We start from the raw sequence: 26,945 nt of genomic DNA, 5'->3' as shown, positions 1-26,945 counted from the left end.
CATCCAACCCTTATCCTCCTTCTCTTTAATTATTTGAAGTCAAAGAGCCCAATAATAAGGCTTACAAAAAAAATGTTTCTACCCAAGTGCTGCTTGTGTATGCGAGATGCTGGAGCCTCAGTGGAGTTCTTCTTCTTGGAGTGTGGTCATTTTGTGTGTGAGGCTTGTATTTCAGTAACTCCTCCTACACAGATGCATATGGCTCATGGCAATACTTCATCTTTGAGTGGGTTTTGCTCCAGTTGCAACAGACAAAGTCAGGCAATTTCTCTGGCGGATTCGGTAAGTTGATCATGACGAATTCTTGAACAACAAATTTCAAACAATCGAATACAAATGTACAAATGTACTATACCTTGAAAGAAAGGAATACCCAGAAACATTTATGAATATGTAAGCTCCAACTATCGTAACTTGTTCAACGAGGCCTTTTCAAAACTGGACTCGGTCTTGAAATTTCAGCACCAACACTATGAACAGGTGATTGGACAACTACGAACCGAGAATTTAAGGCTAAAAGAATCCTTAGAGCATTTCAATACAGCAAGCACCGCTTCCATGCTGAGGCAACAGCACTCTCAAAGGACACCCCCAAAGTTCCCATTTTCCAACATGATAGAACCTCCACTATCTACAACACCCTCACATTCACCATACCATTATTCATCACATTTGCAGCATGCACAAGATGTCCTTAGCACGCCAAGACTTTCTTCGTCCAACATGTCGTCCTTCATGTCACCTCATCGAACAGGAATTGGCACTCCCATGCCCCATACCAACTCGATTCGTTTGCCAACACCGTCTCCAAAAGTACCTGGTGTGAGCCCAATACGGCCAAGCACTGCATTGAATGATAGTTTTAACCAAATGACAGTGCATCATCATCCGCAACAGGACAATCAAGAACTTTCAGAGATCATGGCAGAAACAGCACCAAGCATGAACACACCAAGAAAGCAGCCTTCCAATGATGAGACTAGCAACGACTCATCGATGACACAGATTTCGACAATTTCACGAACCAAGTCTTTGGTTCCAAAAGCGTTGAGTAGACCACCCCCACAACATCAATCCACCCCATTGATACAAAGCGTAAAGCAAACCACAATTCCCGCTCAACCAGGTAGCAAAGGAAGGTCCACAGTCAGAGCGGATACACCATTACTAATTTCCAACAGGTCTTCTCCGCATCAGCAAGAAAAGAAAGGATTGTTATTGAGGAAACATTTAGTTGGACAAGCTGACCAATTGATTGAGCAAAATGTGCGACCTCAAACACGATCGACTACAAATGATGAAAATATGGATCCATCTTTATCTAGCACCACCTCTGATCAAAATGTCATTGATAAGCAAGCCAGTGTGTTAGGACTTCCCAAAAGAGTTTCAACAGGACACAAAGATGTTTCTCCAAGCTCCAAAACCAAATCACCCCCAACTTCAATTCAAAAGCAAAACAAAACATCTGCACTGGCTCCCCATAATACTCCGGTCAACCCAAGACAGCTGCTTTCCCTTGCCACACCATCCAGACAAAGACCTCAGTCCAGTCGAGGTCTTGCAAACAACACTCGTCAATAACATTGTTGTGACCAATGACTGTTATCAAGAAAGACCTTGCTTAATCACATGTCAAGTGACACTAGTTCAAAATTCCCTCATTAAAAAATGACTGAAACCGAACGTTAGACACCGGTTCTTTGCTTCATATTTTACAATTCTTCTCGATGAATGAATTGAACACACTGGCTGGATTAGTTTTTCATTCCAACTCGGAATGCATCAAGAATGAATGTTATCACTCATCACAAATACAATTTCCTTCCGATGGAGCTTCCGTCATTTACAACAATAATTTTGGATTTCAAATCATGCTCGCTTCTTGGCACGATTATTTGTGGAGCAAGTTCATCACAGAAAGAATTAACTTTTTAAATGAAAACGTGTTACTACCATTGAGAAACAATCATAACACGAATGAAAATAACAATCATGAAGAGGATACCTTTGTATTAACAATTCCACAAAACAATTTTCGACGTGAGTTTTTGAAACAAATTTGGAATCGTGTGGAACAATTGCAGAATCGAATTTTTAGAGAAAGAGAAGAAAGAAAAAGGTATTTTGAGTCACTTGTCAAACAAATTGAAACTGAAGCTGCCCAACATACACCTACCAAGCTTGATTTAAATTCACTACCTGATATTCGATCAGATGATTCTCATATTCACACTCCAAAAGTTGCATTCTCAATCCAAAAACAACGAGAATTAAGAGAACACGTTCTCACAGAACACAATATCAATCACGTCAACATTCAAAGCTCGTCATTACATGATGCACTTAAAGATCATCACAGCCTAAAATGGTTGATTGTGGGTCAAAGTGGTATTGGAAAAACATGTTTAATGTTTATGACTAGTCGTAACTTATATCCTGATTGGAGTCCATCCATTGTTGATGCATTCGTCTGCGATGACATTGTAGTTCCTTTTTTCAATGAGAAATTAGAAAAAACATGTGAAAAAACATTTGCAATGGGATACTGGGACACTTGTGAAAGGGAAGAACAGCACAAAATATTAAATCGGTTGAGCTATCCAAGTACTGATATCGTGACCCTGGCATTTAGTTTGGACAATTGGAAGTCTCTGAAATATTTAGCTGAACGCATGGTTTGGGATATTCACGCTTTCATTCCAAGCGCCACCATCATGGTGTTAGGTTTGAAGAAAGATTTGAGAAAAATTCAAATGTGGAAATCGTTATTGCTTTCCAATGTTGAAGAGCCAATATCCTTTGAAGAGGGGCTTGAATTTTCCAAAGTAATTGGAGCTGTTGCTTATTTAGAAGCCAGTGCCAAAGAAAATATTGGATTGGAAAGATGGAATCAAAAGCTGACAATTTTGAGACTCGTGGATCTTGTAAATAAGCATGAAAACGCATCACATACTCAAGGTACAAAGACCAAGTCAAAGAAATCTTGTGATGTGCAGTAGTTATAGACAACTTTATGCGTACCAGCATTTTGAAAAAAAAGAGTCATTTATTGATCTTCTGTCTTGTTCTTATCTTTTCGTCGGCCTAATTTTTGGATTACACGAAATGGTACTCCTCCTAAATCGAACTCCTCTCGAATAGCATTTACAATTTGTCTTTCAAAGTTAGGAGGGAATTTCTTGTTTTGTGTGTGGATGCAAAATGTGGGCGGTCTAATGGCCACTTGTGACAGATATCTAATTTTTGGATAACTAGCTGGGATTGGTTTCGTTTCTAAATATTGTCTTATAAAAGCATTAAGTTTGTTGGTTGGTACTTTGGATGCCCATTTTTGGTAGGCTTTTTCACATTCTTTGAGAAGTAAGGCCAAGTTCTTTCCTGACTTGGCTGAACAAACAACTACAGAAATTCCTTGCAATTGAGCAAGAGAGCTCTCTATTTGTGATTCAACTTGTTGAGCTACTACATATGGTTGTTTGACAAGATCCCACTTGTTGCATGCAATGACGAGAGCTCGTCCTTCTTGTTCAACCATTCTGGCAATATCCAAATCTTGTTGTGTGAGGCCGTAACTCGAAGTTGCTGCATTCTGTGTTGGATCAACCACAAGACAGCACACATTAGCATATTTGATCGTTCTATATGTGTCTTGCAGCGACATTTTCTCAATTCTATCTGTTTCGGTATACTTCTTTTTTCGTATACCTGCAGTGTCACAAATAATATAATGCTGACCTGTCTTTTCATTGATAGCTTCAATTTCGATGGTATCTCTTGTTGTTCCTGGTGTGCTTGACGTTCTTGTTCTCTCCTCACCAATAATGTGATTAAGGAGAGTACTCTTGCCAACATTTGGCCTACCAATAATGGCCAGTCTCATAATATTGTCTTCAGCGAGACCACTTGAATTGACCATTGGCTCTTCTTCAATGTCTTCTGGTTGCTCAAAGTCTTCATCTTCATTGGCCAATTGTTGAGATGATGATGCAGTGGTTGCTACCATCGAAGACGTTTTCTGCTGAGCTCTAGTTATTGATGCTTGTGTCGAAGCGACACCATTTTCCAAAATATTTCTATAATTTTGAGGTGTTAAATCCATACTGTCTTCGTGATGCCTAGCTCTTTCTTTCCATAATTTGGGAGGAGATTCCAAATACGAAGACGATGGTTGTATTCTCTCAATTCCAGTAGCATGACGCATGTAAGGCAATTTTTCATATTCTCCTCTAAATGGTTGGAAATATCGTGCTTCATTATCTTGTTCCATTGTGTCCATTTCACTTTCACATAAAATTCCATCATGATCAAATATAGGAGAGCCATATGATTCTCTCAAAGGTAGTGTATTGAATTTCTCAATCACAGAATCATACAATTCTTGTCGAGTCTGTTCCAATGCTGTAGAACTCATACTATCTGTTAAGAAATGGAAGGCTTGAACATATGAAATGATATGATCCATTCCGATTTTCATCTCACTTGAAACAGGAATTGGCTTTCCGAGAGAAGCAATAGTATTCTCGGAAATCACCTTATCTAATTCTTCACCATCTCCTCTCGTCAAGGGTCCATCACACTTATTTAATATATGCAACGCTGGAATTCCTTTCATTTCCAAATAATTGGCTACATGATAATCCCACTTTTGAAGTCCATCTTTGCAATCCGTTACGAGAAGTGCTACATGAGAACTGGCAATGGTATCTTGAGTTTGTTGAATGATACTATCCATATAATTAGCTCCGGGAGTATCAATAAACGTGCAAGAAATCTTCTTGATGAGCCTCTTATTTTCCTTTTTATCAAATACGACTTGAGAAATGTTCATTGGATATTTCAGTCGAATGACAGTTTTTGCTTCTTGGCAATCCCGAGTAACACCTGGAGAATTATGTACAATGGAATGTTGTCTTCCTAATAATGAATTAAATAGAGTGCTTTTTCCTACATTTTCTCTTCCGATGATGGCAACTCGTAAATTTTGTTTACTCCGAACTAATTTCAATACTTTTCCGACGAACGCTGTGGCAGCTTCAGTTTTTGTTGAAGACATTTTTTTGTTGAACACTGATGATATTTGTTAAATTTGATTGGATAACCCGACCAATGTCAATTTGCAATATTAAGCAACCACAACAAATATATATTCTTGGAAATGGATTAAATGGTTCATTCAGGGTTGTGATAGATTTTCTGGACCCCTATTGATGGTTATTATTTTACAATCGTGACATGGGCTGGAGCTCGACTACATATGTATAATTCACCTTCCAACTCGTTCAGACAAAATCCCTTAGCTCCCTTAAGAGTACTATCTTTGGCTATTTTGAGTACTGTTCCATCCATACTTAACACGGTTATGTTCGATAAGGCCCCAAGAATGACATCTGAAGCTCGGTCGTAAATTAACCCGTAACACGAACCACTATGCTTCATCTTATAATAATTCGTGATCACATATTGATTGTCATGAGTCATTTCTACCAAATCAATATCTCCATTACCTTTGCCTACAAAAAATTGCTTCTCATTTCTTGCAACAGCAATCCCATAACAAGCTTGGCCAACTGAAATTGTTGTAATTGTGGCTCCAGTTTGTCGATTAATCATGTACACACATCGTGAATGATCATATGAATCACACACATAAACAAAATTTGGTGTACATGCAATTCCTTGTGGCCATCCAAGATTTTCAGTTTTCCAAACAAAACTCTTATTGATAACAATCGAACCTCCTCTACTTGAAACAAAATCGTCATTGGATTGTTTTGAAAATAACATCAATAAATCATACTTGTAGACCGATCGAGCAGGGTACACATCACATGCAACCAATAGAGCATCGCTATGAGGTGAATGATACTCATCAATTTCCAAATACATTGGGTAGCCGGATTTGAAAGATGTTTTGAGCTCTTTTGAAACTAAATCAAAAACGTGAATCAAATGCGAACTATAATCACTAATAACAATATATTGAAGTTTGTAACTGATTTTCGCGTCATAGGGATTTGAAACGATATTATCTCCAATCCTTTCAGTTGCTTCAAACTTGCGAGAAAAGGCTTTGGGTATTCTTTTCCGACTTCTCATCTTTTCTTTCAATTTTTGAAATAAATCATGCAAACAAATTTCTGCATCCACATGAAATGTATCGAGTCCCGAATTCATCCTCAAACAATCATCATCATGAATTTCATTAAAATTAATTAATTTCACTCTCAGAGAATTATTTTCTTGAATCTCCGAGGCTTGCAAGTTATCTGCCGTGTCATTCATCATGTTTGTGAGCTAAATATTTTTTTGAATGCGAATTCAGAGCGGTACTGATCCACTCTCCTCCTTTAGAAGCATCAGGTTGGCTTCAAAGTCAATCGTATCTCGTGTAGAAATCTGAGGTATAAAGAACGCTTTGTGGAAAGCTTGGTGATTTGCCTTATGTAAGATTTTTCTGCTATTGCTAAGCTCGAGTGTGGTGATCCCAGAGATATATGAACAATTTGACAAATTTGAATCCAGATTTTCATGGTCAGATTTCAAGACATTTAAGGAAACAGTTTTTGTTTTTTCGTCTTTGAAATAGTAAAATGAGAAAAGGAATTGAAACAATGTGAACGGTGAAAACAATGACACGTTCTATTTTCAATTCCTTTTCTCATACCTTTTTCATTTACCCCTGAGAGTGAGGGATCAATGAACGACCCAAGTCCGAATGATTTTCGCGCAACAAAATTTGGAAAGCGTTAGAAAGACCCCAGTTTGTGAAAAAACAAATGTCTCAACCATCAATGGTCCAACAAGACACTACTACCTTGCCAATCACGCACACGCTCGAGAGCGTTGATTCCACAACTCGTACTACTCCTATGAATGAAGTCCATGCTACCTCCACTGCTCCCAATCAAGATCCAGCTCTTGTGGTCCACGAAATTCATCATGTTGAGAATTCCAACAACACAGCTCCGCAAGCAATGTTGAATCCAAATTGTCAAACACCAAATTATTACATGAACACCGTGACAGTTTCCACCCCTGAACAGCAACAGAACCATGCAGTGATCTATCACATCCAACCCGCCACTGGAGCCGACCTATCCATGAACCAAACCACCATAGTGATGCCTCCTTCGGATCAACAAGGATCTGTTTATATTCCTCCACAAGGCTCTCAACCCTTTGCTCATTTACCACCTGAAACGCCAGGAGTATGTTTCCCAATGGTCAATCATCCCTACGCTCCTGATCCATCGTTGCATTCATGGCAACCACAACCATTTACCAAGTTACCACTTCCCAAGCCGACTCCATATCCTTATCGAAATCGTTTGTATGCTCCTCAAGTTGGGCAACATCTTCAAAACTTGCAAGAATCCAAACCCGTGCTTCCGACCACTACTTTTCAATCGGACATGAAGAAGAACAATGGTGTATATGAGTTGAACTTGAAAAGGAAAAACGCATTGCTCGCCATTCTATTTGGTGCATGTGGGTATGGTAATGATTTATGCAATTGTTCAGGAGGTTCAAGTTATGTGGGTGGCGATTTAGGAGAAGGTGTCATAATTTTTATTGTAATCATTCTGGTTTTTATTGTGATCTTAATGCTCATCTATATCATTGTGGTGATTGTGAGATTATGTTTGGAAAAGACAAAGATTGTCAAGTTTAACGATGAGAAGAGAAGTATTGAATTTTCGACATGCAAGCGCTTCTTTTTCCCAAGTTTCTTTCGAAGCACATCAGTATACTCCTACGACGATGTTGTCAACGTGGTTCATGTGATCAAGTTATTGGGACATCGAATTGTGTTGATTACAAAAGATGGTGTGCATCATGATTTGACTCGTCCTTCAGGTTTGAAAGGGCTCGATGCAGTATCAGGAGTGAATTTTTTAAGGGAGTTCTTAGCCTTGAGAGGTGTTTGTTTGCAGCAATAGAGTTTGCAAATGGGTGTGGGAAACCATGATAACCATGTTTTTGAATAAAATCAATCGTTTTGTTCAATCTGCTTGAAATAAAATAATGTCATTGATGGCATTCAGCCTTTGGTAAGCATGGTATCCGAATCGCCATTATTGTTTTACTAATCCAATACAAGAATCTACTACCTTCAAGTTCTTTCTATTCCGATTAAAACTGGAACCTCCATTCTTCCAACTGCAGGAACTGACGACATTGCTCATAAAAATAACGGCCGTTCAAGCGTTTTCCATCATCAAAAAAAAAAACACTTCTTCATCATCTCGCGGTGCAACATTATCCGACTCATCCAACAACATGACCAACGTGGGAATAAAACGAAAACTTGATGAAACAAGCTTCGGTATGATTAGTAATACCTATTGCAGTACCATATATGCGGGAGGAGAAGATGATCCCACTCTCATTGAAGAATGTATTCTCGTTGATGAAGACTCCACCTCTCCACTTACTCCAACTCAGAGCCCTCTGATATATTTTGATCAAGGAAATACACCACCTAGAGATCTCAAAAAGATTAAACAATCAAGTAATGATCATGGTAGTCCAACAGGATCACCAACTACCAACAACAACACAACCACTCCTAATACCACCTCTAAATCCTCACTTCAGTTGACCTCTAAGAGAAATTCCACCTCACCTCCACGACGACTTCGTAGTTTTGATTGTAATTTTAAAGCAACGAAAGGTCTTTATGCCAATGTTTCATTCGTTTTGAAGAATGTTGGTAGCTCTCTAAGTTCAAAGATGGAAGAACAAATTGTAAATATTATCAGTAATCCAATTTTGAAGAATTCAGATAATATCAAGCTCAACAACAATGATATTTATCTTGAAATTAAGGACTTTGCCTCTGATGAAAGTCTCTCACTCTATAAGGATTTGAAAACCAATCAATTTTTTGATTACATTCCACAATTTGAAGTGTGTGGTAAGGATGAACAATCTAGGTATATCTTGTGTTATTTGAAGGGAATGTTAGTGAGAAAGAATGAGATTGCTGTTGTACCCATTCCTGGTCATACGCATCAAATTTTGGTCTTTGATCATACCAATGACAAGTCATATTCAAATACTTCATGTAGCCTTGAAGGTTGTTTACTTGATGATTTTGAATTTGATACAAAGTTAAGTTGTATCATTGTTCCCAAGTTTGTCATGGCTCTCGATTTAGATGAAACACTCATTAGAACTAGAGCTTTGAATGCAGGTGAGACTGTTCAAAACAATGCTTTTGAATTTGAATTTTCAGTGCAGAATCAAAGGTATTGCTGTTGTGTACGACCTGGTACTCAACAACTACTTTCATGGTGTTGTACCGTGTTTCAAGTTTACATTTTTACAAATTCAATTTTCGAATATGCCAGAGAAATTTGCAAAATTTTAGATCCTCAAAAACAACACTTACTTGCAAACGTAAATGTTGATGACATGAATTCTCTCAAGACAATGCTAAAATCACGAGAAGATATGACCCCACATGAACATATTCCAAAACCTCTAGGGATGAAAGATTTGAAGAAGTTCAGCATTGATGCTTTTGAAACAGTGATTTTTGATGATGATTCAACCATTTGGAAGCAACAAGAATGTGTCTTACCTTTTGCAGAAATTGTACAACACAGAAAACCACTCGAATTCTTTACAGCCATCCGAACTGAGTCTTGGAAGAAGCTGCAATATCTTCACAACATGAAACTTCGATTAAGGAAAAAGCATGAAGCATCCCTAATGAATCATGTACAATCTACTGCCAACAACAATTCTGCCAATAATAATGGCATGACCAAGCCTACGTTTGCCATTCCTGACCGACCCTGTATCACACTCTCTCAAGAAATTGCATTGAATGGCTCTTCAAAAGGTGTTTTCGAGATGAACGCTGCAAGTTCAGTATTTGAGTCGTCATCCTCTTCGTTGCCTTCATCTTCAAATAAATCCAGCAAGTAAATTTCATTGCACACAGTTTTTTATTCCCAAATCAACCAATAAAAAAATGAGCAGCAGTAAGCTAAGACTTCTTTCCGATTTACAACAACTGCAGAAAGATCCACCCGAAGGAATAACAGCAAGTCCAGAGAGCGATAATGATTTGTATGTGTGGAATGCTACAATCACAGGGTAGGTATTATAGTCGGTTATGCAGTGTTTTTGATATTAACATTATTTGATGATATGGTTGAACATTGCCATATGGCAATTCGTATTTATTATTGATTCAACATTCATATACTATACATTCCGATCAGACCTATGGATTCTATTTGGGAAGGTGGTATTTTCTTCCTTCGGTTGACCTTTCCTGAAGACTATCCTACAAAACCTCCAAAAGTCAAATTTACCAGCAAGATTTTTCATCCTAACGTTTATAAAGATGGTTCTATTTGTTTGGACATTGTTCAAGGTTTGTATTTTCAGGTCACACAAATTGAGTGAATTCAAATTATTATTATTATGCTCGTTTTTTGCTATTCTTGCATACACTTTTGAAAATTGCAAACTAATCAATGACGGCAATAACTGCTTATATGTCGCATGACATTTTAGACAAATGGTCACCAATTTATACTGTAGATTCTATTTTAACAAGTATTTTGTCACTACTTGAAGATCCCAATCCCGATTCACCTGCCAATCCAGGTATGTTTTTCTTTTGCATGAATCTTCCAATATGCTTCAAAACTAATTCTTGTCTTTGTTTTTTAATCAATATAGAGGCTGCTAAATTATTTGTCAATGATCCAAAAGAATATAAGAAAAGAGTGAGAAAATGTGTAGAGGCATTGATGGAATAATTAACTAATGTATTGTTGTGAATGAATGTTAGCAACAACTGTCAAGTGTTATTTGTAAATTACGAAGAGCACACCTATTTGCCTTCGTTTTATTAATCAAAACAGATAAATTATTTTTCAAAAGTTTTTCAAGAATCTTATTAAGGATTACAATACATCAAAATTGACAGGCTCAATACTGATTGCAGCTGCTTGAGATTGGGCAATAATATCTTCCCATTCGTCTCTCAGAATTGATGTTCTTGCTTCATCAAAGCAAGGACAAATTCTCCTAGTTTTGTGATGATATGCTTCACATGTTGACATGTACTTGCCGCTATCTCCTCCATTAAACAAACACTCATTACTTTCAACGTCAATGGCAGGTTGGTCATGCCCTGAATTCGGAGAGCATGATTTACAATGATTTGGAATGTACCTTCTAAGGAATTTACAAGTATTCATTTCTTCAAAAGAGAATCTATGGCATGCCATTTTGAGTTTGTTAGAGCAATGAGAGGCACAAGATTCACCCTTGTCAGCAATTGCAAATGTAATGATACTTTCTTTCTTTGGAGGAGACCAATTCGAGTCCTTTGCAAAGTTTTGAATGTTCACAGGACAATGTCCTGTAGCTTTGGCACAAGTTTCTGAATAGAATGGTGAGTAACTTCCAACAATTAACACTAAATTACCAGCCCATCTAAAAACTACAACTCCATTATATTCATCTCTGATGGCTTGAACAGAATGCCACAACTCAAAATATTGTGAAATGGTCACCCACTCGCTATTCACATGAGCATTATTCGTTGAGTATGCAATGACAATATTTTTGTCCTTATAATTAACAATAGTGTCTGGATCGCTGACATAAATAATATTGGGATCGTCAACGAGCAAATATCTGATAAATCTGTCATAATTAGATTTTCTCAAATACTCGAGAGTGTACTTGTCTTTGGTTCGATCCAATCCTGTTAAAACATATTTTCCATTCTTGTAAGCTTCTTCAGAAATTCCAAGAGGAGCAAAACCATTAGGATTTAACAAATGGTTACGGAAATATCTTTCGTAGAGAGCAACTGTAGAGTGAGTACCTGTATAACCTGAGTGGTAAATTCTAGGTATTTCAGGGAAAATTATTTGTCTACCCAATCGATTAGTATCAGCTCTTAAAAAGTGATCCCAGTGAGCACGAGGCCACTTTACCTTCCATTCTCTTTCCCATATAGTTCTCGACACGAGCCATCCGAGTCCAATCATAAAATCAGTTCTATACACCATATTGTCATATCTTACTTTTCCTTTCATACCATTGTCATTATACGCACTAATTGCATATAAAGTGCTATCTTCATGTAAATATTTGGCTGTTTGTGCAAAATAGAGTAAAAAGTCAGGAGCAAAAAGCATATCATCCTCCACAATAATAAAGTGCTTAATTTCTGGATGTGAATCAAACATGTGACCAATAATAAATTTGTAATGCAAGGAAATATGTTCGGCGCCTTCGGTCAGAGGCCTTCCTTCATAGGACGTCAGTGTTGGATTGTGAATCATTTTGATGTCATACTTTCTTCCAATCTGATTAATATATTTATCGTCACCGTATTGATAAATAAAAGTATTCTTCTTGTTGTAATACAGAACTTGTTGGAGTGAACGAAGTGTTGCCTCTAAATAATATGGCCTCTTTGTGGCTACAATGGCGATCATGAACGAGCTTGGATGATATTCGGGTAATATTGAATTCTTTACAAATTGTTCGTACATGGGATGATATTCGCTTATTGAATAGATCTGATCTTTTCCGGTATCTCCTTTTTTCAGTACTTTGTGTTTGTCCGATTGCGGTTGTTGTGTCTTAGGTCCCGTATCTGTTGGTGTATTTCCTTTCGGATTCACAACTACATCTTCTCCGTCTTCAATGCTCACTAAATACGAGTATATATAAATATTATAAACAATATAGATGGCAAACAAGGCCATCATCAGTAAAACGAGTAGTCTTGCTCGTTTTGTCATTTCCGAATCCTACTTGTTGATGAAAAAATTGAGCCACTTGTATCTCGAGAATAATTACTTGTTGTACTGCTGTTTGTTGTTATTGTTGTGTTGTTATTGTACAAAACCGAATTTTTCAAATCCGAGAAAACGATGATCGAGTATGTTGTGTGGCTGATGACGTTGTATTTTTTTAAGTTCTCTTGTCTAGTTATTGTTGTGAGTTCGAAATACTGGGATGAAACAAGATCTTATAAAATGGTTTGAACATTTCCAACCAACTATTTGGATCATGCAACTAAATGCCATCTAACATTACTTTTTGATGAAGCTGTTCATTCAGGTTCAACCTTGGATGATGACGGACAACCATAAAAAAATGAATCGATTGCTCTTGCAAAAACTCATGTCGGGTTCGATAGCGACAACACCCAGCCCTACTTCAACAACAACAACAACGAAGAATACTCATCCGAGTGCAGAGGGAAGTAAACATTTGAACGGAAATTCAACAACATCTTCCGAGATGAATGGAACATTAAACAATCCGATGGATCATCCCAATGGCAAACTTGATGGCAGTACTACTACTTCTCCAATAATATCGGATCATCCACAACATGACGAATCATCTCGGAAAAAGCGATCACTGCCTCCATCAATGGAAGAAATTGCAAAGAAAAAGAATAAGGATCTTGAAGAAGAAGAAAAACCAGTGTTTGTTCCAAAGAAAGAACGGAAAATGGATATCAACACGAGAATGCAAAATGAAAACTCCGCTCAGAACTCAGAGCAGGATGATAATCGTTTTAATAATTTAGCTTCTATTAACATTGTAGATCCATTAGAATTAATAGACAAAAAAGAAATTGAAGATATCAAATCAGAATATATGGAGAAAAAAACGACAAGGAGAAGAAAACAACGAACAAATGAAAAAACTAAAGTATCTTTTGAATGGGATGAAAAGGATGACACAACGGACAAGACAAGTATTATCAGCGCAATTTCATCTTCGGGCACGAAAAAAACAACGCCAAAGAAGATCAAGATGGAGGATGAACGAAATTGGAGAGAAAAGAAAATTCATGAGATGACTGACAGAGATTGGAGAATTTTCAGAGAAGATTTTGATATTGTGGTAAAAGGAGGAAAAGTGCCAAATCCAATCCGTAGTTGGGAAGAGACCACGCTGCTACCACTTGAAATTTTGAATGCTTTAACAGATCTTAAATTTTCAGAGCCAACACCTGTACAAAAACAATGTATTCCAATTGCTATGGAAGGCCTTGATCTTGTTGGCTTAGCCCAAACAGGTTCAGGTAAAACTGCTGCGTACATCATTCCATTACTGTGTCAAATAGCCAAATATCCAAGATTAGATGACGTGCGAGGTAAGGATGGACCTTATGGTCTCATCCTTGTCCCAGCACGTGAGTTGGCCGAACAAATTGAGAGGGAGGCAAATCAATTCGCGAGACAATTTGATTTTAGAGTGAGAGCAATTATTGGTGGTGTGAGCATTGAAAAACAAAGTAGATTAATGAGAGAGGGTTGTGAAATTCTTGTTGCCACCCCTGGTCGTCTTATTGACTGCCTCAACAATAGTATTATTGTTTTGAATCAGTGTCATCACATTGTGTTGGATGAAGCAGACAAAATGATTGAAATGAATTTTGAAAAAGATGTAAATACCATTTTAGACACCATACCACCGAATATTAGCAGGCAGACATTACTGTTCAGTGCAACCATGCCACCTCAAGTGGAAAACATTGCAGCAAAATATCTAAAGAGAAGAGTGACAGTTGCTATTGGTGAAGTTGGTCAGGCAGTCGAACGTATTGAGCAAGAAGTTGTTTGGGCAAAGAGCGACCATGCTAAAAGAAATCTCCTTGTTGAGATTCTCTCTGAGGCTGATCCTCCAATCATTATATTTTGCAATCTCAAGAAGGAAGTCGACGCTCTTTCTACATTTATTACCAACGTTGGATTTAAAGCTACCACTTTGCATGGTAGTAAGACTCAAGAGCAACGTAACAAATCTCTAGAGGCCTTCAAATCCGGTAAATTCGATGTCATGATTGCCACCGACGTGTTGGGAAGAGGTATTCACATTACTGGAGTCACACTGGTCATCAATTACTCACTTCCAAAATCAATTGACACTTACACTCACAGAATTGGTAGAACAGGTCGTGCAGGTCGAACGGGTCGAGCAATATCATTCCTCACCAATGAAGATACTGAAATCATGTATCCTTTGAAGAAAATGTTGGAAGACACTAAGAACATGGTGCCAGAAGAGCTAGCCAAGCATCCAGCGGCTCTTCAAAAACCTGAAAAGAAGAAGGGAGGTGATCAACAACGAGCATCATCCTCAACCGGCGATGAAGATGGTTACACACAACATCAAGAAGATGAGGATCAAATCATGCAAGAATAGATTAACGCTTTTTATGAGACACGGCTTCACATCGTTTCAGTAACTCCTCAGCATCTCGTATTCCTCGTTGAACTCCCTTAATAATATCAGGAGTCATCACAAAATCCTTATCGACCTTTTGAGCTGACAAGAGTAATACAGTTTTCTCCTTTTTTTCTTTTGGATTTTTGAATTTAGGTCCATCCTTTTCTCTTGCCTGTCCATATTCAGGATAATACTTGCTCGAGGGTTGCTTGAAAGTTCTGTGACTCTTGTCCTCATTATCCTCAACTTCTCTGATTGTTCGAGATTTTGAATTGGTGGCTGTTTGAGGTCGACGATGTGAAGAATGCTTGGAGGGAAGATATGCTTCTTCTTCCTTAGTGTGCGATTGAAGCTTGTTTTCCATATTTCGATGGAGAGCGTTACCAGCGGATTGGGGCCTCACTTTTCTGTAATGCTTCCCTCGTGATTGTGAAGGATTGTATTCTACTGTTTGAACCGTCGAGGGTCGTCTATTCTCTTTGTCACTGTCGTAATTTCTAGATTTTGGAACTGCAGATAGAGGTCGAATATCACTACATCTTAATAACAATGACCGCCAAGCATCAAAAAAGGTTCTCTTAATAATATCATACCGAACATTTCGCAGTATCCGCACGGCTTGTTTGAAATTCCTTCTCCTCTCTGTATTCTGAACCAATGCAGAAAAAGCTTTCGATTGCAGTGACTTGACGTAGAAAGACCTAGCTTTGATATTTTTCAGCTTGCGCTTTTTTTCATAATTTAACCTAGCTTCTTTCCTTCGTTCAGTGTACGTTCGCAAAGCTGATAATGCTTTCTTCTTGAGTTGCTCTTTTCTGAATTCTTCCACTCGTTGCTCTTTTGACGATTCATCCTCTTCGTGTAGAGAGCAATTCAGACCTTCCTTAGATTTTGAAAATAACTTATTCCACTTCTTGTAATGGGTGGCTGTTGATTTGGTTAGGAAAAATGAACTTTCTTCCAAATCAAAAAGAGAGTTCTTTGATTCTTGTAAGGACGCTCGAATTCTTGACAAATCGTCCTTTTCTGGTGACGTGAGCTGATCTTCAGAGAAAATTACCGTGTCCTCATCTTCGATTGAACTTTTTGAGGAATCATTGGCATATCTGGATGGCGTGCAGTTGAGTTGAACACTTTTTTTTACATTATTCTCACTAGATTTAGCTTCCTTAGTTGGATTTTGGTTGGATATGGGATTAGCAGTTTGTACGGATGTCTTAGGGGGTTCAATCTTGGGAGGTTTCGGAAATTGTTCTTCGAGATGTTTGAGGCATGCGAGAAAACGTTCTCGCTCATTCTCTCGTTCAACTAGTTCACAAGGTCACAATAAGTCACTGTGAGATCTCAATCAACACTACTTACATAACCGTTTGGCAAATTCGATCATAGTTTTGATAATGATATACAATAGAGTTTGGTCTCCAGCATATATGGAAAACTTGGATTCTTTCTCTAGGCACGAAACAGCATGTGAATATCGTTTTGTTTCTCGATATTGTCTTACAATCAATACTTTAAGATCCAATCTAAACCGATCCATTTCGCCAGTTAAATTTTGCGATTCGTCGAGGATGGACTGCACGACTGATTCGTCAAACATGTTTCTAGCCAAATTTCGGATACCCTCAATGGTAATTTTTGTGTCTTTCAAATCTGAAAGAGGTGGTATTTTCTTGACACATCTCTTGTAATCAGGATTCGATGTGTCATCTGGTTCTTCGCCAAGTGTCACTGTTCCTCCATTATTCACTCTGTTATACATTTCTACCTGAACACCGATTCGAAGAATATCTTTATAGGTTCGTGATGTCAGTCGATCGATGGCAAACAACAACTTTGGAAGATACTCTGCTAATTGATTCGCTTCGACAATATCTCTTCTCTCCGATTCTTGAACTGGCTTGTTGTCGAGTGTTCGCAAATTTGGAAATTGTTCGATCACCATTAACCTATAATTCGGATGACCTGCAATAGGATTCCCTTCCAAACTCAAGCAATCGACGCTATTAGGAATATACTTTAATTCTTTAAAATCTTCGACGAGGTTATAGCTCAAGCTGAGCGTTTTCAAGTCCTTAAACTGGCACAACCCATGCAAGTTTTTAATCTTATTTTGACTCAAAAATAACTTGGTGAGATTATGAAATGTTGAATTTACGATATCAATGTAATGAATATCATGTCGATTGGCGTGCACAATTCCCTCCTTATAGAGGACGCTGATGTGGTCCGACAAGTGCTTTCTCTGAGGCGTTGTCGACGATGAAGGCATTTTTTTTTCATAGTTTGAATGGGTTTGAAAGGCGCAATTTTTTGGCGCTCAAAAATTGTAAACACGAGTTTGAGTGAAATTGCAAGAAACCATGATGGAACGAACGACCTTAACGAAAATCTCTTTCAATAAGGATCAATCTCTCTCTGAACGTTGTGTGTCGTCCATCAGAGATATTAAACTCGTAAATTATTGACTGTTTATTATTATTTGATAATAATGAACATTTGTTGTACAAGAGTTGTGGTTCCTGGTCAACACTTTAACACTCCTTATGTGTTCCTAGTCGCAGGTCAGTCCATATATTGTTAAATTCGGATCATTAAATCTTGTCATGATTAATGATGTAAATCCATGGGAGGAAGACCACCTTGTTGCATGGATGGTTCCATCATTTCAGCTCCCATTGGAGGATCTGCAACTCCCTTCGAAGTTTGATATCTCAATCGTTTTCCTAAAATCAACAAGATGATAAACATGACAATCATAATGACTCCAATAATGAGTGAGAGAATTCCAGTAATCAGAGTTTGATTGGTCATTCCATAACACACAGTTTTCTCTGTGGTGGACACGTACGATCCCACATATCCACAATCTAAGGATGTGGCTGTCACGCTATTAATATAATTCGTGAGGGCTGATTTGATGGTTGCATTTAAACTATTTTTCAAATCATTCACATAGATGGATACATCGGATGCGAGCGTATCTAATTGACTAGTTAAAGTATTTGGTAAACTCTTAATTGGAATAAACGTATTCGAAAGACTGTTAAAATCATTCACAAGAGTTTGTAAACCCGCTCGTAAATGACTAGCTGTGGCATTGAGTTTCAACACTTCGGTCAAGGTCGTGTTGTAAAGTGTCAATTGATCCAAAGCATTCGATTTCGTGGTGTTACATTTTTGTTGAGCTTGTGAATCTTGATTAATTGGAGAAGCATTACAATCCAAGAGAGTAATATTTTCATATGTGTAATAGAGACCATAAGGACTCACCGCTGCGTTCACATCATCGATGGCTTTGGTATAATTTGCAAAACTAAATCCATTGAAATTTTGAATGTCTTGAAGTTGACTATAGGCAGTGTCGAGTTGACTTTGAGCAGAATTGACATCGGAGGTGTAATCTGTCTTGATTGATGACACATTGGCAGATTGAATGAAACCCTTTGCAGTGTTAATTAAAGATGAAACATTGAATGAATCGAGAGCTCCAGAAATACTTCCAGTGGCAGTACCAAGCATGTTATCAATTCCCAATGCACCCAAATAATCAGAACCTAGAGTAGCATTTAAATAACTGTTACCAGGAGTACATGTAGCTACTCGATCAATAATAACTGAAACATTTGGTAGTGTGACAAAACCTCCAGCACTTTGTTGAATGAGTGAATTTCCATAACTATCACCTAAATATTTCACAGTGGTTGGAGCAGTCGAACATAAATCATTGACGAGAATGTAAATTGGAATTTGAATGGCAGCTACCACGAAAAATAGCCATGCAGTTCCACATGTACAACAACTCGTAACTTCTACTAAAATTGGTACTTTGAACACAATTCCTAAAAGTGTGAAAATGTATAAAAATCCACACCAAACAAAGAAAATGGTCACCAATGAAATTCTTGCATTTTCAATGGCATACACATAGTAAGTGACATCATCGACACGAGTCTCTGGTAAATAACTATTGACCATTCCCATGACACTTGAAATTTGAGAAGTAAATGATGACAAGGTGCTCACCACAGTGGTGTTAATCGTATTGTAAACTGTGGAATTAATAGTATCTTTGGTTGAGTAAATGGTATTATTCAAACTTGCACGAGCATCATCAATGGTTGTCTTTCCTTGTTGCAGAGCAGAAACACCAGTATTAATTCCACTCGTTACTGTACTTTGAACATCTGGAATGGCCGTATTTGGATCTGGAACATTTTGCAATTCCGTTCGATTTTTCAAAGTTCTCAAATCTGCTCTCACCTCATCAATATGTTGATAAATAATTGGAGCATCCGTATTATTGACCTTATACAATGTATTAATCGAATCTTGAACACTGAGAGCCATATTATCCACAGGTGTTAAAAATTTAAAGGCACCATCGGCCAATGTCGAGAAGGCATTCACAAGGACTGGAACTTTTTCACTCGCAGCCGTACTCAACGATCCAACTCCTGCAATGGTTCCATTCACATTGGTGACGAGACCTCTCGTTTCCTTGACCATGACTCGAACATTTTGTGAAAAGAGACCACTGAAAATTAGACCCAACACACACACGACGAGTAAGGAAAGGTATCCAATAATGACGAGAATGGATGGAATGACGAGGTCTTTCTTTTTGTAGGGATGAGTGGCACCTTTTTTCTAATTGATTTTTTTGTGTGTGAATCAAATGGGTATGTATGGATATGTAGACAGAAATGATGCATGATGATGATGAGAGAGAATGATAGAAGAATGATTGGAGAGAGAATGATAAATCACAAAGAGGAGAAGTAAGAGGAGTTAGATCATGGTAAAAAATGTCATAGGGTCGGCATGATTCATTTCCAAATTTGTACAAATGGATTAGTAAGATCAACACCATAATGATGATGAAATCAACAACAACAATAATGGATTAATTTCCAACAATAACTTGACACTAAAAACACATACCTTTGGTTTACATCCACCACAACATCCGCACAATCGACCACAAAAGAATCCAATACCAACCACATATCCAATCAAACCCAACACTAAAATGACTACAAATATAATAATCAAATAAATTCCATATTCGATCCATTTGCCGGGATCTGTAGCGTCTTGATTACTGGGCATGGTTGTTCTTGGAGAGTTGACTGTAAATTGAGAATGGACATGATGACTCGAGAATTGTAGAATGATTAAAAAGGTCATGACAAGTAAGATGAGGAGTGATGAAACGGAATGGCCATTCCAACCACTGATGAATGGTTGTAGTGAACCACTACCTTTGATATTCTGATTGGAACGGATCATGACAAGTGACATTGAATCCGAGAAATATGTTCAAATGTTTTGAGAAGGGAAAGAGGGATCAGTGATGATGAAAGTGCCTTCGAATTGGCTATCACTACTGATGATGGGAGCGAGTGAAGGTTGTATTTTTTTTGAGAGAAAAGTCATTACTCAACCACTACATGTCACTCGTCATGCTGGAAACAACGAATGAGAACTCTAAGTTTGGTCAATAAGGGCAGTTTCAGTGTTCGGATCAACGTTGTGAAGGAGTTAGTTCTAATTGATAAATAGATTCTTGGCCACAACAACAGAGAAAGATCTCGAGTGATGATTTGCGAGAAGGAGATCGCAATTGAATGAAAGAACAATATTCCAATTAAAAAAACAAGAAAAGGACTTCTTTTGTACCATAGTTGATGAATTTGTTTCTACACCAACCTGCATGAACAATGTCGCAACAACAATCATTCTGACCTCTTTGATTTCTCAAACTTAATTTCTACCAGTTTGAAACCTTCGCAAGAATCTCTGTAGAACAATATAATAAAACAACATATCGACTCCAATCCTCATTTGACGTAACAACCTCGGAAATGAAGGATCAAATCCTCATTCCTTCGTTTTTGAAATGCATAATTAAAAAAAATGTGTCATATGGAAATCATTGAAGGAGGTGATTTATTCAGCTATTTGGATTCCACAGTGAGGGGCGAGTCTTCCATGAGCAATCATTCTCATCATCATCATCGGGTGAGGAGTATGTGTCATTGTGTGAGTGTGGATTTAAATATGGGAGCAGGAATTGCTACCATATTTAAAAGACGATTTGGTCGAGTTCAAGAATTAAAAGATCAACAAGCACAAATAGGACAAGTGGCAACTCTGTATTTGCATGATGAAAATATGTATATTTAGTGAGTATTATTTGTTGCAGACTGTAGGAATGAAATTAACAATGAATATTCGGGAATTTCACACCTTTCACGTATGAAATGATCCTTTTTGAATGAATGAAACACATGTTCAAACATGATTCAAATGATCAGTTATCTAGTTACAAAGGAAAGATATTTCCATGTACCAACCTATGACTCACTCAAATCAAGTCTTGAGGCGATGAAGACACACCTATCACAACATAATGTCACTGAACTTGCCATGCCCTTACTTGGATGTGGACTTGATCAGTTAGAATGGGACAAGGTACAACCAATGATTATGGAATTATTTAGTGACATGCCTCAATTGAAAATTATTGTTTACAAATGGGAGAAGGGAAATGAGGAAATTAAAAAGAATGCAAAGAAGAGTAACAGAAAAATGAATGACAATACTATAGAGTAGTCGTGTCAGCACAATATTCACGTGTTTGAAAATGTAGTAGGTCAAAATGTTTTTCTCTTAATTTTCATTGATTGTCTTCAATTCTCTCCTTCACATAGGTTTCCACAAATTTTTGTGAAATTTTTGGAAGGGCTCTTGAGATGGTCTTTTGATCCTCTTTAGGCAGCTCGTTCCACAGCTCTGAATTTTCCTCCTTGTAGTCCTTCAGTGCATCTTGAGCCAATAAATAAATAGCTTGCTCCCTTAATTTGTTAAACTTAAAAATGTCTCCTAACTTGGAAATGGTAGCCTCCAATCTATTTTCATTGATGTAATTATTGACATCTTCCATAACTTGTTCTCCCTTTTCGTGTGTGAATCTGCTCACTTCGGTGATGGTGGTGGTTTTTTGTTTTGGCTTTTTAGCTTGGCCAATCTTTTCATTAAATGCTTCATTCTTCTTTTTAATAATCATTCGTTCTCGTTTTTGAGTATACATGTCCTTCACCGGTTTAATAATAATTCCTTTTTAAGGTTGTTTGTTAAAACATTGAGTATTAAGATATCAAGTCACACAAAAACCTACCTTCACAGATATTGGTATGATGCGGCATTGTAGGAAGCTCATAATACGAAGGAATCACAGAGTCAAAAACAGAATCAAAGTTCAAACAATCCTCAAATTTTCCTCTGAATAATTCTTTTGCATAGCAATTGAATTCACACTCAGAAAGAGCTTTCACAAATAAATCGAAAGGAAGAAAGAATTGTTTTTCTTTCATGGTTTCCTTTTCAACTCCTGAGAAATAAATATCAAAAATATAAAAATCAAACTCTGTGTGGTAGTACACATGCCGTTGGATTGGAACTCTTCCACTCACGTTTTTAACGTCCTTGTGAGGATAGTGACCACCAAATAACTCTCCAAACGCATGCATTCTATTCACATTAATGTTGAAATTTTCATCCACAATTTCAACCACACGTTTGAATAGAATGGGTATTTTCTTGTCATAAATTTCTCTCACTTTTTGAACTGCAATTGGATAATAGGAAGGATCGTTGGTAACGAGTATTTCAGTTCGTTTTGCAACTTGAATATCCAACTCTGCGTTATCACTCATAGAAACCACATAACTATACAAGATCCATCATCATTTATGATAATCATTTAAAGCACGGTGTAAATATTTCATGAGCACCAATCATCATCATCATTCCGAAAATTATTGTGAGATAGCCTTTCAGTGCCAATAACAATTCATAAAGATGGATGATGACTCACCTAAAATTACTGCCATGAACTTTCTCAGTTACAACCCACTCCACATTCCGAGAGAAATTGGGTTCAAATTGAAAGTCTAACACTCCCTTCATGTAGTGGTTCTGAATGCTCGAATAGGATTTGAACATTTTTTAATGATGCAATTTGTTCATTCGTGCTGAGACAGACTGCAATAAGGGAAAAGTTCAAATCAGAAAATGCACACGAGATCTCGCATCATGATGTATTTTCTTCTTATTGGAAACAGCATTTCACCAACGAACGTTTGATTATTTTGATGCTCCATCAATGGCATTTGATGATCACACGTGATATTACAAAGTAACTATGGCATTGATGGAGAGGGCCTTGCTTATCGGGGCCCAACGGTGACAGTTGCAACGATGTTCATCTGAGGACTTTTCGTCAAGCAAACCCATTCAATTTGTTGCTCGAGAGGGTTTGGCTGCACAAGTTCTAAGTGGTATTCTTCAGACGAAAGCTTGTAACTACAGACGTTTGTAAATCATTTTCTGTTCGTTATAGTATTGTGGGTGTGGGTGAGGGCGAAATCGCCCATCCTAGCACACAGCTAATAGCCCGGATGGGGATGATTGCAAAAATACTGCTCAATCGCAGCAACTCCAGCAACAACAGCCACCAAACAATCCCGAAATTTTTTTATTCCAGTAATTGATTGATTTATTGTTGCTTGAAATACATGCAAGATCTGGCCAAACTTTATTCACAACAAGTGACTTGTGGCAATATCGACCACAATGTTGTTGCGTTCAACATAATATAGTTCTGAATGATCATTGTTGGTGGCTTTAGTTGCATGAACGCATATTCTTCGCATTCAGTATCTTTTGCCCAGATGGAATATTAATGATCATCTACGTTTCGTTGTTGTCTTCTAGTGCAAGCTTTGAAATCTTCTTCATTCTCCAATTTTTTCCAATTCTAAGGAGTTTCACAATCTGAATTCAACAATGCATCGAATCCTGCAATTTTCAAATTGTAGATCACAGTGTACAACTATGGAGCCACGAATAAACAACTTTTTCTTGATGTTCTTATTTATCCACTCACGTGTATTATTCGAGGTGTACGTTGATTTTGGAATTAGACGGGCCATCACCGAAAATATTTTCTCCCAATCGTCGTCCAAACCAACTCTCAACTCTTCACAGCAGTCCAAAACTTGGTCCAATCTTTGACATCATCGACCTTCACCTGAGTTTCAAATCCAAAAATTAATCACATTTCGAAAATTAATCAAATTGATATGAACAGTTCTTCGGCTTGTGTGAGGTAATGAAATGCCGTGCAGCATGTTTACTATCGCCACGAGTGTTAGTGGCCATGTTGTTGTTGGTGTATGCTTTTCATTTTTTTAAAATAAAACGACGCGAAAAAAATGACTCAACAACAAACCATCAAAGAACTCATAAACCACCTAGAACAACAACAACAACAAATCAAAGAACTGCAAGACGCTGTTAAGACGCTCACACAAACAGTACAGCAATTAATTGAAGTTACAAAACCAACTCAACCAAAACCTGAACCAACCATCAAAATTTCTCAAGCTCAAAATGAAGCGCAAAAAATTCACCCTCAACCTGAACCAACCCAACAACCAAAACAGGAAACTAAACATTTAGAAACTCCTCAACTCAAAATTGAACATACTGGTCAACCCAAGAACAAAACTAATTCAATCTCAATCTACTCGGACAGCAATATCTCATCCTCATTTGTTAAATTTATTCTAAAAAGATTTGAATCAGTCATTGAACACTGGTACATCCCAGACAGTAAGACCAACACTCTCAATTTAGTCATTCAAAATGCCGAAACTCAACAACAAATACTAAAGAAACTTAATTCACCAGCCATGACAGAAAAAACACAAACAAAATATTTCGCTTCACCAATGATTTTTACATCAGCTCCAACAACATTAATAGCCAAAGAAAAATCAATTTCGAACATCCAAACTCTCATCAAGTACTCAATCAATCAAAAGAAATGTAGAATTGAACAAATGTGCCTAACATTCAATCCTCGAGAAACCTTGTACAAACTTAAAATTAACTTTGATTCCAAGAATCCCAACACTGAATTGATTGAACAAGGATTTGAAATTATCAAAAGAAAGCAAGAAACGCACATAGCAAATTGCATACTTCCCGAATCAACAAGTGAACTCGCAATTACCAAAGCAATTAAAACACTATGCAAGAACACAACCATCAAATTCGAAAAAGAGAGACTCAGTATTAAGAAAAAGGTAAAAGATACCTACTCATACCTAATTGTTGAATACAAGCTTAATGACATCAATGAATTGAATAGACTAACCTCAACAAGATTTATTTGCTCCACAGAATTGAAACCAATTTCAAGACAGTTCAAGCCAAAGTCAACCGCATGAACGTGCGTTTAATAGTTTTACCAGCACCAATGGTGCTAACAATAAACTAATTAGATTTTTTTAAAATAAAAATTTTTTTATTAGCAATCAGCCGCTTCAGCGAGTCCAGCCCGCCCAAGAAATCCTCATTTCCAAAACGCTCTGGAAATTACTATCCAGATGCAATCAAATTATTAGCTGTGTGCTAGGATGGGCGATTTCTTCCACCCCTCGTGTGGGTGTTGGTTTTTGTAAAACAGGAATGATTTGTAATAAGGTAACAAATTTACAGTGAAATAGTTCTCACTTGAAAGGTGATCACTAATTAATACAGTCCTTTGAAAGTGCTTGTGTTTCTTTAACTGTTCCATTTGCTCTTGAGAAACTGTTGAAGTTGTAATCATTACAAAATATTTTCTTTGCTGAACGTGTTAAATGCAGTATCCGCAAACTGGTACTTGTTTAGCGATCCTTCTTAGTTGATTGGCTTTGAATCATCCCAAATTTTGGCTGGCTGGAATTGGTCCATCCCAAATGTTTTTCATTTCTATGAGATTGTGGAGTTTCAAAGGAACCTGGTTTGGTCGACAACAGCTCTCAAATGTTGCTTCAGCCACCGCTGAAAAAATCACTGACAACGGTTGGGTTTTTTGCTCTCATGTTCTCTCTTTCCATACTATTTAACAAAACGGATTCATTCATTTTCCTTCCCATAGACCCATCTTCCTTCAGAATGGTCATTTTGTTCATCTTTGAACAGGGTTCCCCACATTCTTTTGGGATGGTTATAACATTGGCTAGGTAGTGATTTTTCTATTTGTGTGTTCTGAAGAATGCAACTGTTTATTAATTAATAGGAAGCATTGAAGCTACCCACAACTTGGAAGACAAGCCAAAATTTCTAAACCAAGAAATTTAACAATTTAAATAGCCCACAACAATAAACAACAAATATCAAGAGAAGACATTCCATGCTGTGGAATAATTTCTACTGCTCCCAATGAAACATTTGTGAATACGCATTGGAAAGCATTATTGCAAATTTCGTGTTGATATATGAGTTTCCAAGAGTGATCGAAAAAATTTCAAATGCAGTGGGGTGGTGTTTAGTGCGATTAATTATTTGCGGAGTAAGGGAAGTTGAAACCCTATTTTTGCCTCGATTCACTCGTCGACGTTGCGTCACAAACGATACCTTCGATCTGGCTCATATCCACACAAACAAGTCGAAGATAAATCGATTTCTCAAAATTCCTGCATAGTGCGCAGTTAGCATGATAGTGTTCAAGATTTGTGCTTCATTCAATACCAACCTCACTCTGGATACAGTAGTCTTCTATTCCTGACATCAACACTGTTGTTCCTTTTCAGAGGAGACGCAACCAATGACGCACACCAACAAACTCGCTCATGGTGTGCACACCA

General features: G+C 37.5%; 14 protein-coding genes across 14 annotated transcripts; 8 read left to right on the top strand and 6 right to left on the bottom strand.

Annotated features, from left to right (window-relative positions):
- Window positions 1-72: 72 nt before the first annotated feature.
- On the top strand, window positions 73-1,584 carry C9374_000263 (uncharacterized protein; the record flags this gene model as incomplete). Its single annotated transcript, XM_044692068.1, has 2 exons — window positions 73-282; window positions 364-1,584. The coding sequence occupies 2 exons, from the start codon at window positions 73-75 to the stop codon at window positions 1,582-1,584; spliced, it is 1,431 nt and encodes a 476-aa protein (XP_044552816.1).
- A 146-nt stretch (window positions 1,585-1,730) lies between these two features.
- On the top strand, window positions 1,731-3,002 carry C9374_000262 (uncharacterized protein; the record flags this gene model as incomplete). The annotated part of the gene is made up of 1 exon (XM_044692057.1): window positions 1,731-3,002. The coding sequence occupies one exon, from the start codon at window positions 1,731-1,733 to the stop codon at window positions 3,000-3,002; it is 1,272 nt and encodes a 423-aa protein (XP_044552815.1).
- A 47-nt stretch (window positions 3,003-3,049) lies between these two features.
- C9374_000261 (uncharacterized protein) lies at window positions 3,050-5,056 on the bottom strand (the record flags this gene model as incomplete). Its single annotated transcript, XM_044692046.1, has 1 exon — window positions 3,050-5,056. The coding sequence occupies one exon, from the start codon at window positions 5,054-5,056 to the stop codon at window positions 3,050-3,052; it is 2,007 nt and encodes a 668-aa protein (XP_044552814.1).
- A 161-nt stretch (window positions 5,057-5,217) lies between these two features.
- Window positions 5,218-6,288, bottom strand: C9374_000260 (uncharacterized protein; the record flags this gene model as incomplete). The annotated part of the gene is made up of 1 exon (XM_044692035.1): window positions 5,218-6,288. One exon carries the CDS (start codon window positions 6,286-6,288, stop codon window positions 5,218-5,220), a length of 1,071 nt encoding a protein of 356 aa, XP_044552813.1.
- A 491-nt stretch (window positions 6,289-6,779) lies between these two features.
- C9374_000259 (uncharacterized protein) lies at window positions 6,780-7,943 on the top strand (the record flags this gene model as incomplete). Its single annotated transcript, XM_044692024.1, has 1 exon — window positions 6,780-7,943. One exon carries the CDS (start codon window positions 6,780-6,782, stop codon window positions 7,941-7,943), a length of 1,164 nt encoding a protein of 387 aa, XP_044552812.1.
- A 340-nt stretch (window positions 7,944-8,283) lies between these two features.
- C9374_000258 (uncharacterized protein) lies at window positions 8,284-9,939 on the top strand (the record flags this gene model as incomplete). Its single annotated transcript, XM_044692013.1, has 1 exon — window positions 8,284-9,939. The coding sequence occupies one exon, from the start codon at window positions 8,284-8,286 to the stop codon at window positions 9,937-9,939; it is 1,656 nt and encodes a 551-aa protein (XP_044552811.1).
- A 46-nt stretch (window positions 9,940-9,985) lies between these two features.
- Window positions 9,986-10,784, top strand: C9374_000257 (uncharacterized protein; the record flags this gene model as incomplete). The annotated part of the gene is made up of 4 exons (XM_044692002.1): window positions 9,986-10,110; window positions 10,239-10,393; window positions 10,537-10,629; window positions 10,705-10,784. The coding sequence occupies 4 exons, from the start codon at window positions 9,986-9,988 to the stop codon at window positions 10,782-10,784; spliced, it is 453 nt and encodes a 150-aa protein (XP_044552810.1).
- Window positions 10,785-10,931: 147 nt separating this feature from the next.
- On the bottom strand, window positions 10,932-12,791 carry C9374_000256 (uncharacterized protein; the record flags this gene model as incomplete). The annotated part of the gene is made up of 1 exon (XM_044691991.1): window positions 10,932-12,791. The coding sequence occupies one exon, from the start codon at window positions 12,789-12,791 to the stop codon at window positions 10,932-10,934; it is 1,860 nt and encodes a 619-aa protein (XP_044552809.1).
- A 358-nt stretch (window positions 12,792-13,149) lies between these two features.
- Window positions 13,150-15,216, top strand: C9374_000255 (uncharacterized protein; the record flags this gene model as incomplete). Its single annotated transcript, XM_044691980.1, has 1 exon — window positions 13,150-15,216. The coding sequence occupies one exon, from the start codon at window positions 13,150-13,152 to the stop codon at window positions 15,214-15,216; it is 2,067 nt and encodes a 688-aa protein (XP_044552808.1).
- Window position 15,217: 1 nt separating this feature from the next.
- Window positions 15,218-17,512, bottom strand: C9374_000254 (uncharacterized protein; the record flags this gene model as incomplete). The annotated part of the gene is made up of 2 exons (XM_044691969.1): window positions 15,218-16,548; window positions 16,603-17,512. The coding sequence occupies 2 exons, from the start codon at window positions 17,510-17,512 to the stop codon at window positions 15,218-15,220; spliced, it is 2,241 nt and encodes a 746-aa protein (XP_044552807.1).
- Window positions 17,513-17,850: 338 nt separating this feature from the next.
- C9374_000253 (uncharacterized protein) lies at window positions 17,851-20,352 on the bottom strand (the record flags this gene model as incomplete). The annotated part of the gene is made up of 2 exons (XM_044691958.1): window positions 17,851-19,890; window positions 20,185-20,352. 2 exons carry the CDS (start codon window positions 20,350-20,352, stop codon window positions 17,851-17,853), a joined length of 2,208 nt encoding a protein of 735 aa, XP_044552806.1.
- Window positions 20,353-21,159: 807 nt separating this feature from the next.
- Window positions 21,160-21,858, top strand: C9374_000252 (uncharacterized protein; the record flags this gene model as incomplete). The annotated part of the gene is made up of 2 exons (XM_044691947.1): window positions 21,160-21,428; window positions 21,561-21,858. 2 exons carry the CDS (start codon window positions 21,160-21,162, stop codon window positions 21,856-21,858), a joined length of 567 nt encoding a protein of 188 aa, XP_044552805.1.
- Window positions 21,859-21,922: 64 nt separating this feature from the next.
- C9374_000251 (uncharacterized protein) lies at window positions 21,923-23,250 on the bottom strand (the record flags this gene model as incomplete). Its single annotated transcript, XM_044691936.1, has 3 exons — window positions 21,923-22,362; window positions 22,424-22,974; window positions 23,123-23,250. 3 exons carry the CDS (start codon window positions 23,248-23,250, stop codon window positions 21,923-21,925), a joined length of 1,119 nt encoding a protein of 372 aa, XP_044552804.1.
- Window positions 23,251-24,521: 1,271 nt separating this feature from the next.
- C9374_000250 (uncharacterized protein) lies at window positions 24,522-25,541 on the top strand (the record flags this gene model as incomplete). The annotated part of the gene is made up of 1 exon (XM_044691925.1): window positions 24,522-25,541. One exon carries the CDS (start codon window positions 24,522-24,524, stop codon window positions 25,539-25,541), a length of 1,020 nt encoding a protein of 339 aa, XP_044552803.1.
- Between the last annotated feature and the right edge of the window lie 1,404 nt (window positions 25,542-26,945).

This window comes from Naegleria lovaniensis (assembly GCF_003324165.1).
Source record: "Naegleria lovaniensis strain ATCC 30569 chromosome Unknown tig009, whole genome shotgun sequence".
Taxonomy (NCBI): Eukaryota; Heterolobosea; class Eutetramitea; order Acrasida; family Naegleriidae; genus Naegleria; species Naegleria lovaniensis.
The sequence above is the reverse complement of the archived record's forward strand: the minus strand, read 5'-3'. Positions and strand labels throughout refer to the sequence as shown.